This window comes from Ylistrum balloti, unplaced genomic scaffold, assembly GCF_031769215.1.
Source record: "Ylistrum balloti isolate Yb309-2 unplaced genomic scaffold, AGI_CSIRO_Ybal_v1 Utg370370, whole genome shotgun sequence".
Lineage (NCBI taxonomy): Eukaryota > Metazoa > Mollusca > Bivalvia > Pectinida > Pectinidae > Ylistrum > Ylistrum balloti.
Genome location: NW_026782260.1, coordinates 469,452 through 482,889, shown reverse-complemented (window position 1 = coordinate 482,889; position 13,438 = coordinate 469,452). Strand labels below are relative to the sequence as shown.

The following is a 13,438-nucleotide window of genomic DNA, read 5'->3' as shown; positions in this document are numbered from 1 at the left end:
GGTTCCCGATACATTTAACTATTCCATCAAATAAACAGTTAGGTCATTAAATAACTAGCTAGACCATTAATTAACAAGTCAGGCCTTCAAATAACCAGTTAGGTGATCAAATAACCTGTTAAACCTTCAGATAACCATCTAGGCTATTTACTAACCAGCAACGTCAATAATCTGTTAGGCCTTCAGATAACCAGTTTAGACCATAAAATAACCTGTTTGACCTTCAACTAATTAGCTAGGTCACTAATTAACCAGCTAAGTCATTAACTAACAAGCTAGACTATTAAACAACCAGTTAGGCCTTCAAATAACCAGTTAGGTCATTAAATAACCAGTTAGGCCTTCAAATAACCAGCTAGGTCATTGAATAACCAGTTAGGCAATTAAATAACTAGTTATGTCATTAGATAACCAGTTAGACCTTCAAATAACCAGTTAGGTCATTGAATAACCAGTCAGGCCATTAAATAACCTGTTAGGTCATTAGATAACCAGTTAGGCCTTCAAATAACCAGCTAGGTCATTAAAGAACCAGTTGTCATTAAATAACAACCAATGTCCTTAAATAACCAGCAAGACCATTAAATAACAACCTATGTCATTAAATAACAACCTGTGCCATTAAACAACCTATTAGTTCCTGAAGCTTAGGCAGAAGTCACTACAAACAATCGTGTGTAAAGTATATTGTAATGCATCTTCCTAACTGTTGTGAATGATTCAGGTAAATAGTTGTTTATTTATCAATAATATTTGTAATAATTCTACTAAAAGTGAGTCATCAGACAACTGACTAGACATGTACTGACATTTTCCAGCATATAAACAATTCAGATATCACAACATATATAACTATTTAGAAAAAGTCATTTGGAGAAAAATAGCAAGCAACCTGTTTAATGTATTGCCTGCCAGGATCCATCTATGCCACCAAGTACAATCCTTGCAAAATACACAAAAAAAGGACTGTGTGTGCTGTTGGTAATCTGTAAAACCCTTCTAAATGTTTTGCTATCAGTCTCAACATAGCATTCTTTAAATTATCAGAACATTTTTCCGACAATATTGTTTTCGGATTCTATTTATGTTATTCTGTACTTTATTCAACCTGTAATGTTGGTAAATTAAAAACTTGGCCCCATAAAAAGTAACTAGTATATTTTCAATACTCCTCCATTCAAAAACCCCTTCCAATTCTTTAGCTACACCTCAACCATCCCTTAAAAAGATGCAGATAACGATTAAGATTACTTAATGATTTACCATTAAAGTTACCTCCCTTCAAGAATACTTAAATGTTTAACCACTTTGATAATGATCTCTCTTCTAGATAATGATTGCATATTTAGAGAGTTACCTCCCTTAAAGAACACCGAATGATGGAGCATTTAGTGATATTGCCCTTATAAAACACTTAATGATCATGCCTTTAAAGAATTACCTCCCTTTTCAAACACTTAATGAATATGCATTCAGATTTACCTCCCTCATTGAACACTTAATGATTTAAAATGTAGAGAGTTACCTCCCTTATAGAAGATTTCTATAATTATAGGCACAGTTGTATTATGAACATTGCATATAGACTCTCCAAAGTCTCTTCAATGTAGCAGTTTAATTAGGAAATTGCACAATTTTTATAAAATCATCCCATAATTTCTGTCGACTGCCTATTAATAATGTTATCAAAGACGAAATGTCACAGAACAGTTATTGCCCCATTCAGCTCTAGTCTGACATTATATCTGTTCTATTAAGCCATTGATCCATTTCCAAGGATGATAGCACAAACTTCCATTGATTAATAATTCACATGTAGTAACTATCAAAAAGGAATACTGATGTTCAGCTCTTGTGATGTAGAAATTAGACTGCAGTAAAGAAAAGTCTGCCATGTCTTGTGAGATTCATCCATGCCGAATGGAATTTCGTATTTCTGCTAGGATTTCATCATCTTGGATTTTTTATCAAAGATATGGAAACTCTGCCAATATCGTGGCTTTAAAAAGTGGGAAGCATTTCAAAAGCTTAACATGAATATAGTATTCTATTTCAAATGTCATTACGTACGCCATAAACTAAAATCTTATAAAGTTGAAAGCACCTGAATACGCATTTTTCAGTTTTAGAGATTCAGTCTCTTTTGAAACTTCACAAGCTGATAAAAAATGGTAGATTATGGAGATTTTAAAATGATAATAAAGATGTATTCAGATATCCAGAACTGCCAACCTCAATGAATTTGTACTCAGAAGCTTATCAACCTGCTTAAAGCATTTCTTTGCAAATTTACCAAATCTTATAATAGTTTTTTTTCATTTGATTGAAATGAACTTTTTTTCACTGCCCTTTTAGCACCAACATTTAAAAACAGTACCTGAGACAACTACAGCTAGAAGAAATATCTTCATTTAACGAGTCTATGAATGCCGTATGGGATCAGTGTCATTTTGGTGCTTCTCCTGGATAACATGTACGGCCATATGGAGCTATTTTTCTTCAAATCTGTAAGTTTGGGGGAATATTTGGGATCCAGATTTTGTAGGAGTACTTTTAGAGAGAGTTATATGGATGAGGTGGGGAAATTTGTCTGAAATGTGAACAGTGTATTTCTCGCAATCTTCATGGAATATGTGACCAAGTGGCATTCAAACCAGCATGAATGTCACAAATCTAAATAGCTAGACACCAAATTAAAATGTTTTCTACTAAACAATATGTTGGATCACGTCCCAGAAAACACAATCACCTAACTCCAACTTCCCACTACATTTGTAGATTTATTTCGTATCGAAGACAACTGTCTCCATTTTCATTTTATTGGGGTCTATATTTGTAGCCATTTCCCGGCATTTCCCTAGAACAGAGGAATATCTTGGGCCAACATTTGTGTTAATGTGACACAATGTGTCGTCCCACTTGACAACCCTGACACCTTCTGGAAGAAGTGCTGATGTTATGCACAAACATCCTAACACCCAAGTGTAGTCTGCATAGCGGCAAAAGTCTTTCATTCCATTTAAATCTTTTACTATCCATTTAACTTTGTACAAGGTAACCTAATTCTATCACATGTCACATGATAATTTATTTTACTTAAAAACATTTCACTGTTTCATTGTTAGATTTTATTTTTATTTCTTTTTCACTCCAATAACAATGACAAGAAAAAATGTCTTTCTTCAATACTCATACCTGATTGATTAGCCATTCAAGTAGTGATAGAACTTGGTGGAGGATGCGTTCTGAAATTCTTCATAAAAATTCTGATGACTTCATATTTTTTGTCATATTCCATAAAAATTTGAAAACCAAACAAAATACACAAGCTCATCAGCGATATACAGGCTAAACAATGGAACCCATGATGATATCAAAACAATGAAAATTTTGTATCACACTGAAATATGAAAACTTAAATATCAGAATTCTATTATTACAATGCTGAGACCATGAAAGATATTTCTAAAACGTTTTGCCACATAATATACCAAGATGTCAGCATATTTAAATTATTCATTTCAAAACGTACCAGAATGCACTTTGGTAGTATACTTGACAATTTCAATATTCAGTGTTCATATCAAAATGTCAAATGCATGAATTTATATTCTTTTTTCTCATATCATGATGCATGTTGGTCATATCAAATGGAAATGTTGACTTTTAATCACTTTTTGATGAAGCATCTGGACAATATAATAACCATGTCATATAACTTGAAACTTCATTCAAGACTCTTTTATCACAATTATATAACCAAATGTACTGATACCTTAACATTTCTAGATCATTCCTATTGCTTAAATTTGAAATTAACTTTTCTTTCTAACTTTTATTGGTGTTTTAAAAATTAGTGTACCCTTTCAAAAATTGATAATTAAAAATTAAATTTTAATTTTCAGATTTTTTTTTCCGAATTTGTCCCATTCAAAACTTCTCTCGAATGATTTGGATGTATTTCGACTAAAGCATAAAAATTCACCAGAAAAAAAATAGAAACAGGAAAAAAGGAGTTTCAATCAAGGATTCCTAAAATAGTTCCAAATTACAGATTTCATAATTAAATTTCTTTCACAAGAGTATACACAAAGTATGCTATTGTTAGCAATCTCTGGCGTGAAAGTGAACAATTTTCCTCCTTATATGTTTACAGTAAGCTACCAGAAAAAGAACTCCAAAATCATTTAGAAATAACGCAAGCTCCAATCAGGCTTGGTGGGAGGGGATAATCCAATTTGTATATGGTATGTGTGATTCCCATAGTATGACGACGTTCTCCAGAGACAGTATATATATATCTCTGGGTTATTCTGTTCATACCCAAAGATTCTCTTTGGCTCTCACCATATATATGTTTAAATTTCCTGTCCTACAGATAAAATTTCTAAATCAGTACACTCTGGGATACTTCGGAAGATTCCATAATTTTTTTTTTTTTTTTTTTCATTTTCTCAGAGACATTCTTTTCTGGAAAGAGGGTTAGGATGTCTTGGGTATAACAATGTAAATGCCTTGACAGTCTGCCATGATGCATACATCGACTGGTATTCAGACCTCTTTTCCCTAGAACATAGGTTCGAGTCTCTCGGAGTCATTTTTCCACTAATTGCAGGTTGGTTTTCTTCATCCCAACATGAACACACAGATTTCTGTAGACCTATCTGATATCCTAGCATAAATTTCGTTTTTCTATTCTGCACACTGGAATCTTATTCTTTGTACAGTGAACAAAAATATCCAGGGGACAGGCATTGTATAACTGGGAAAAGAGATTGTCACTAATGTAAATCAGTGGGGGTGGGAGGGAGATGAAAGTCAGCACATCTACAAGTCAATAATTGTGGGTCCTTCCTTTGTTTGTTGTATTTAATTGTCATGATCCAAATTCCCCCCAAAATTTGCAACTACGAAATGTTTCTCATTTTAACAAATTCTTGATTAGACATGCACACCTCACATATGTCATGATTTTCCATCTGATTCCGGGAACAACAAGGGCAGAAACAACTACACATGATGTAACAGGACGGAGTTTGTCTTTGGCTTCGTCTCTGTTTCAACAGCTTTATTAACCAGCAGTCGTGTAATTGTACCACAAATATTATTGTCAGAATCAGCATATCAGAGACAAGAATAGGCAAACAGATATGTTGAATTTTTTTTTTGTCTCAGAGTTTCAAAAAAATTATATTGATTCCAAATGCATTGGTCACTGCAAGAACAACAGAAGAAGGTGTAAAATTTTCGAACTACAAATGGTGAGGATTTGCCACGTGGTTTCGTTAGGAGCAATCCAATTTTCGGAAGCCATACATACTGCTATTTGTTGTATAGCACTTCCGTAACATTGTGAGTGTCACAGCTGATAATACAAGATAGATGTTCATAAAAGGTTTGCCAATATCCGAAGTGACATGTTTTGCGTCTTGTCTGTCACCATCACCCGTTTTCTTAACCACTGAATCCTGTCTCAAGCAGTTCATCCTGTCTCATACACTTTATCTTGTTTGAGAAATTTCACCTCTGAAGCAAGGTCAAATTTACAATGTCCTTTTGCATCATGTAAATGTCTTCAATGATCGATGTTCTTTTTTTAAATAAGCTGTACGAGGTTGTCCGGAATCAATACTCCAGTATGAATATCTTTAAGAAGATGAACATATCGGTAACAACTGTAAACAACATTTTAATCTCAACAAAATGTAAAACAAAACAAAAAATGCTAAGAAATTTACCATGTTCTTTTAATTTTTTATTTTCTCTGACATAGCACTGCTTTCTCACTACAAACAAAGACAGTAAATATCTTGTGTTCACAAATCGTCTCCTATTTTCATAACTTTGATTTATACACTCTAAGCAATAGAAATGTTCATGTACCCTTCGCTTATCTTTTTTTACACCAATTATCATAATTTTCTAATCATCATATTGTACATAAAAGAAAAATGATGACATGTCATTTCTCCTAGGTTAACAGCCAATGAAGTGATCCTGTTCACACATAGCTTTACAACTGACCTAAATCTTTTCTTATTCTAAATGAAGAAAACACAAATGACAGATTTTTAATCTTAAGATGTCACTGAATGTTTTGTTGGGAGTTTTCACAAAACATTTATAAAAAATTCTTAAACAGAAAGCAAAGAATGATGACGTCAATTTTAAGCCTTTTTTTTTAGTTTTTGGTAAACTTTTAAGATATATATCTGCCTGAGGGATTTTGAAAACAAACAAAAAAGACGTAATTTACAATTTTTATTAATGCCTATTGACTTTTTGTGAAAAGGTTTGATGACCTTATTCAATATAAAATTGATTTATCATATTTAAATCTTTCAAATGACTCAGGACGACCACCTGGTTTTATACAGGTGAATCTATGTCATTAAATCAATCAAGAAATACATAGGTACACAAAGGTACCTGACGTAAGTTATCAATATCAATAAGTGACAGATGACTTCGTATATATTTCAGATGAGACTTTTCGAAGAAAACATCATTTCAAATCATGAATTTTCAATATTATGTAAATTAGATATTCAAATACTGGCGAGAAATTTAAATGACAGAAGTTTAAATACCACTATGTAAATAAGATAAATGTGACTTAAATATTTTAATGCATGATATTTGAATAAGTTGATAATTTATAACCAATATAACTATCTATATGTGATAAATATGTAATAAAAGCACACACAAACCTCATCCCTGTCATACACACCAGGTTTTTACAAACTTTGGCTAGCCACAATTGTATGTACATAGTCAGAAAGTAAGTGTAAATATAGATATAAAAATATCAAAAAAATACTCAAATAAATTGCCTTACACCTAAAAATTTCTTTATGATCCATCAAGAAATTAATATTTTCTCGTTCTGTGAATATATATATACTGCTGGAAATATGCACTTCTGTATCAAAATAAATCAGGGGCCATAACTCATGCTCAATATATGACACTCTATATTCATCTCCTCTACTTGTAACAAACTTCCAGTAAACAAGGGCAAATTACAGACCCCATCACCATAACACCTCGCAAAGGTGAACACAGTCTCCACGTATAAGGTTTCAGTGACAAAAAGTGTAGGAGATAAAGCACGGAGAGACAGGAATACACAACACGAAACTAGTCCATCCACTTCCCTATCATAACTGTTTCAATTTGATGGGCACAGAGCATATAAACTTCAGAAAGTATATGCCACTTCTCCATCCCAACAGTTTTCATACTGAAAGAATAAATTCTGTAATTCATTACGATATGAATGTGATAAAATTACACAAAGGTAATACTGTGGTAGTTTATGACAGAATTACGAACCTTAACCTCCAACAGATCATGCAAAAGCTATTACACCACTCACTAATTGAATCCTGTTGAAAAATGCATAATCGTCATTACCACTTAATTCAATAAAATAAACACAAAAGTGTTTATTTTCAGTCCAACCAGTAAACCCTTCGGATATTCAACTCATTAATTAGGTCATAATACCAGATATTACTTCGTAAACTCTCTAAAAATTTCATAATTATCTCAAAATTTTATATCATTACACATACTATTAAAGTCCAACTACCAAGTACATACACATTCGCCCTTTCACTAAAACCCCAGAAGGAAGATTGAAATATGTTTCTATTATAAAATTACCATTTTAAAGCTGGTCTTATCATTTGCTAATTGTGAATCGGTGTTGATGCATTTTAGAATACCGAAGTCAACATTACCCTTCCATTACAGTAATAGGTCATAAACCTAAAGATTCCTTGCATCTTCATAAATCCGAAACCAGCCTTTGGCAACCCCCTCAGACAACAGTTCCTGAATTGTCCATATCCCTTTAACAATTAGTTCTAAAATCTTGGAAGCAATAAATCACCTTGAAGGGAACAAAATATCCTTTAAATGTGTGCCATTTATTCATTTTTAACAGTGTTCTTTCCTTTTGGCTGGAGATATTAATGTTAAGTGCAATTTATTTAAATGGAATAGCACTGAAAAAGAAAACTTATTTTCTCCTGTATTATTCTTGTAAGAATTAGCATCACTTACTGGGGCTGCTGTTTCGACCTGATTTCAACCAACGAAAAATCATTTTTCACTTATATCAACCCTGACTGATTACGAAATTTCCTCTTTTATATAATAATGATGTTATCATTTACCACTCACCTCCCCACCCTCCACCTTCCCCAAACTTTTAACGCAATAAATGATATATTTCTCCATAAACCTCTTGTTATACTTCCAAATAATCCATTCACGATATGTGTTGATAACTCAATTAACCCCATCATCTACCATTTATTAACTAATGAATGCCACACTACCTACCTGATGAACACTACATGTAATTATTTCCCAATGAATCCCGCATCACATCACTTTTATTTCTTAATAAATGAGCTTCATTGAAAACCATTATCTTAACATATCTCACTGAGCTAGCTTAATATATGCATTCATTACTCAATGAACCTAGATCTATTACTTGTCAATGAAACCTTATATACAGAGCCCTCAGCCCACATTGGCAGAAGCAACCCAATACAACAGAACAGGTTACACTACCTATCATAGAGAGCTCATTCCAGGAAAGTATAGATTTTTTTTGTTGGCGTAGATCTAAATTCAGTTGTCTATTGTTCTGGGACGGACTGTCATCTGCAGCTTTTTCATAGAAAAAGGAATCACATTATCTTTTCTGTCCAATATTTTGTGGGTGAAATTGTATGTGTCCCAAGTTTCTGAAATATATAGCCACAATTCTCTGGTCCAACACAGTTGCTTAAATCACCATACTTATAAAAAATCTGGACTCATCTAGCATAACTGGATAATTTTTGTAGTGCAACTTAAAAAATAATCCTTCATTTCATAGAAAAATGAACCATTTTAGAGATAATCAATATCTGTCGACAGAGCTGATGTCGATACGGTTAACAAAATCTTACATATTTAAGTAATCGAAAAAGGTGACAAAAATAATACCCAGACAAGCCAGTAACAATTATTTTTTGCATTTCTTCGGCAAACAATTATTTTTCCATTATCAAAATTCTCTCAGGCCTTGAAAAGACCTACAGCTGTACTAGCCTTTAAGTCGTCTATAAGGCACTTGACTCATTCGTTCTGCGATAAATTCAATTTCTAGTAATTGACCTTCAGTTCTCCAGCATCTTATACAAATTGCAATATGAATTTGATTAAGCTGGATATTTCATATTTTCGGATCCATTTACTAGTCTGCTATTTCCGTAAGGTCAGCTCATTGAGTCTTCAACACTCCGACAACATCGTTACTCTAATTATCGAGGCCATTCCTAATCACATTTATAAATTATCACAACCTTTAGCAAGGAAAATGTGGACAAATATCAATCACAGATTTTCAGACACAACTTGGACCCTATATAAATATGAAGACGAGTTTGATATTGTGTTATGAAAATACAAAGAGAGAAAAAGTATTCATTTTTTTTTTTTTGACAAGTCATTATGACAATAACTCAGATATGATGTTTTCAACCTTGCATATATCTTTTGGAAATTTTAGTGTAAAATGAAACTCAACCATCAAAGTTCTGTGGTCTGTTTATGTCATGATAAGCTGACCATCCCTTCAGTTGTACATATACAATGTAGATATGTGGTAGCTAAAGAACTCTTAAAGTGTTGTCTTAAATCAGTGTATATATTTTACATTCCTGCATATATATCCTATTTCAGCTCCATTCAAAAACTTCCGTCATCCACGAGATTAATACGTAGTTAAACAAACTTACAACTAAAAATATTTATCTGTTCAACATGTCCATGTTAGGTAAAGATTCTTTTTCTGTTTTTCTGTTTCTTGTCACAAAAATTATACACCTACACATTGTAAATGGTTATGCATATGTTATCACCTTTGAATCGAAATTCTTTATCGCTGATTAACTGCACTAGAAGACATTGTGTAAATGTTTAAATTCAGTCAAAACTAAGGCACATCTACGCAACTTCTAACATAAGCTCCCCGCACATGAAGTTGAAATAAAATATCGCTTAGAATAATTTGTACTATTCTATATAGCCATATTCAACGATATTGAGGCAGAAATCTAAAGTTATAAAAAAGATTAACAGATGAATGTTCGTCAAATTTAGGAAAGCTATCGAACAAAGCATTGTCGGATATAATCAGTTAAATGTTTGTTGTCAGCCAGATCAATAATGATAACGCCACTACCAACTATAAAACACTTTCATCATGTTTAAAACGATCACATCCCTCGTATATTGCATGTGAAGAGAAATTTAATAGAGAGCTTTTCTTTCAGTAATGAAAGGTTTGGACCAAACATCTACATATTTGTGTCAGTAAAATGTCATGTTTTATCAAATTAGTATTAATTAAATACCCAGTAATCAATAATGCATTCTCTTAGTCATTCTCGTTAAAAGAGATATGTACACAAATCTCATATGAATGTGATACCTGCATATACACTTGAGGATGGAAGTAACATGTGTTGTCTCAATAACGTCAGTTTAATGTTGTACACAAATACTATCCCTAACAGCTTTCAAAAAAAAAAAAATTAAAAAATCTGACATATTGATCAGTGTCAGTGCGTTTGTTAACATTGAAAGTGAAAAATAGCATCCTCAACATTCATTTTCAAGGATCATGGACCTACAAAAGAATAATTAATGTCCAAGTTTATGTCATGTATTTTCCTCTGGTAGTAAATTTTGACTGAAACAACACTGTTAATCCTCAAAAACATGTTTGTCAAATTTTTTTTAACATGAAAAAATTAATATTTTTAATTAATTTGAATTATTTTTGATGCTATATCAATGTATTCATATCATATCTGTGAAAATTGGTTTTCCTTGTTTTCAGTTCTAAATACTGTACTTCAATGTTTAACTAGATGAGATTTATAGTACTAAAGTTCATTTAGTAAAACCCCATAATGTTATAAACATCTGTCACAAACAGATGTCCTCTGTTACAGACGTTTTCAATTTCCTACAGTTGTCCATTTCTGACGTCCATTTCTAACAACAAATGAAAAACATTTCTAATTCTAGGTCTAATCACTTTTACTTGTGCCAAAGTCTTAACCTTTTTTTTCTCTACTTACAAATTAATCTCGGAATTTAGGCAATAAAAAGGCTCTAACCATTCCTGATCTGGTTGTTTATAGATCTAAGTTGTGTGTTGACTAGCAAATAACACACAAACCTGCAGCCTAAATTATGTAGCCGTATTAAATTTCACAACATTGGAACAGAGCTTAGTGAAAATATTTACAACAGCCCATTATGGCCCTCTTTTCATTATGACTTTGGCTGGTGGACGAGACCTATATTTACTTACTTTGATATCCCAGCCGTCTCACTACAATACATGTACCAGATATACATGTGTATATATACTATGTACAAGTCCACAGAAAACTGCTAATTTTTTTTATGTTATCATTTGATGAAACAGTTTCGAAAATATCTGTTATTTTTGCTATATAACACTTTGTGCCTGTGAACTTGCATATTTCCCTGCTATGCTTTACCCAGCCAAACTCGTAACACCCAGAAAATCTATTTTAGTAAACATACTTGTACAAGCCATATGGATTTTTACTTCAAATTACTAACTTGAGCCAATACTAGAAGTCTGATACCAGGTTGTCTAAAATTCCTCAACAGACATTTAGATTTTTTGTAACAGATATCCACTTCATGTAAAAGATATGAGCCCACTTTACCAGTAAAATTTCTCCAATATGCAGCTATGTCTATGTTTAATTCAAAACACATTCATTCATGTGTTTTCGTTGTACATGTGAAATGTTAAGTTTGAATCTGATTAATCATTACTAAATGTTTATATAATGATAATTATTTACCTGTAATTAAATATCACAGGTATTAAATGATGCATTAGTACAAGATATTTATCAGGCTACAGGTGTAATTCTGTACTTAAGCCTAACAAATACACTGTTCAGAAAATATGCAGGTGTTTATTAATTTACTAATTAGGAGTTTCTGATATGCTATACACTATATAACTGGTGAAACAAATGAAAAATATGAGACACTCCTTTGAAATTTACATGTCATTAACCAGTTCATTAACACACCTGCCAGTTAAATAGATTTGTCATTGACAGATTTCTAACTAAATACATATACATACCTAAATCAACAGATCAATTTGCTAATTAATAATTCAAAATTTAAAAACTAACTTTATAAATATACGCTTTCAACAAACACCTATATGATACAACACTTTTCGGCTCAGGTGTGCTCATATTCAAACATATTTAATTGGTGTCTAAATCTTTTCAAATGTATGAACAAATATACAGAATACATTTGTTTGTTTAAACCCTACCACTCTGATATCGTTGCTACAAATACACTGGACTGGTTAGTATCATTTTAACTTAAAGCTTGAAATTACGTCGAACGACCACCTGTTGTTTCAAACATTACTGGAACAGAACCAACGTTATTTCAATCGTGGCAATGTTTTATTATATAAGATTGTGTCATTACTCAATACTTCTGAATACACATGATTTAAGTCAAGTCCAAAACAACTGACGCGCGCAGTGAACAACTCCCGAGCCGGAAGGGTGATCACTGGCTTGTCTTCTTGCCCAGGTAAAAATGTATCACCTGGCGAACTCGCACATGCTATTTTATAAACAACGACGAATTATCACCTTTATTTGTGAGGTAGAATGTAACTAAACTAGAGTAAAACACACCAACAATATTGGGTTGATAAAATTCCTTCAATAAGAAATTCAAAGTTCTGTGAGTAAACTATATCGGTCCCGCGACCAGATAGGACCTCGTAACATATATAAACAAGCCTTACCTTTCATGTGCTGTTCTGCCTGGTCCATCGACAGCGAAAAGTTTAAAACTCCCAGGAACAAAATCAAAACAATCACTTCGGATTCCATACTTGTGAAAAGACGAAGATTACTTCCAATAACTTATATCATAACTTGCTGTTTTCAGCCAGAGACCTCTTTAACAGTAAACTTGTATGTGTATACTACATGTACGCTTGTACTATATCGACTTGAGCCTTAACTTGATTCGCTCTAAGGTGAAAACCGGAAATACGTCACGATGAATATAATTAGACAGCGTGTGCTATGATGGTTCATTCATGAATACACTACGCGCATTACTATGATCAGCTGATGTAGTAGGAGGTGGGCGTGGTCACTTCAACGGCTGCTGTGACTGACAACATTGATTTTAATCTCCTACCACGAAGGCATGTACACCGAGTGTCCTTATGTGTGACGGAATTCTCAAGTCAGGAAGGAGAGCACTCACGTTCTCCATTTTAGACATACCTTGCATGGTGTTCGGGTATTTTCCTTGTAAAACACGG

The 13,438-nt window shown here is 32.8% G+C and overlaps 1 protein-coding gene across 1 annotated transcript in view; it reads right to left on the bottom strand.

The window, feature by feature from the left end:
* Positions 1 to 12,995, bottom strand: part of LOC132554033 (epidermal growth factor receptor-like) — a 149,830-nt gene extending 136,835 nt beyond the window's left edge. Inside the window, exon 1 of the mRNA XM_060218331.1 lies at positions 12,908 to 12,995. Coding sequence (XP_060074314.1) covers positions 12,908 to 12,995 — 88 coding nt within the window. The remainder of the gene's footprint in view (positions 1 to 12,907) is intronic.
* Between the last annotated feature and the right edge of the window lie 443 nt (positions 12,996 to 13,438).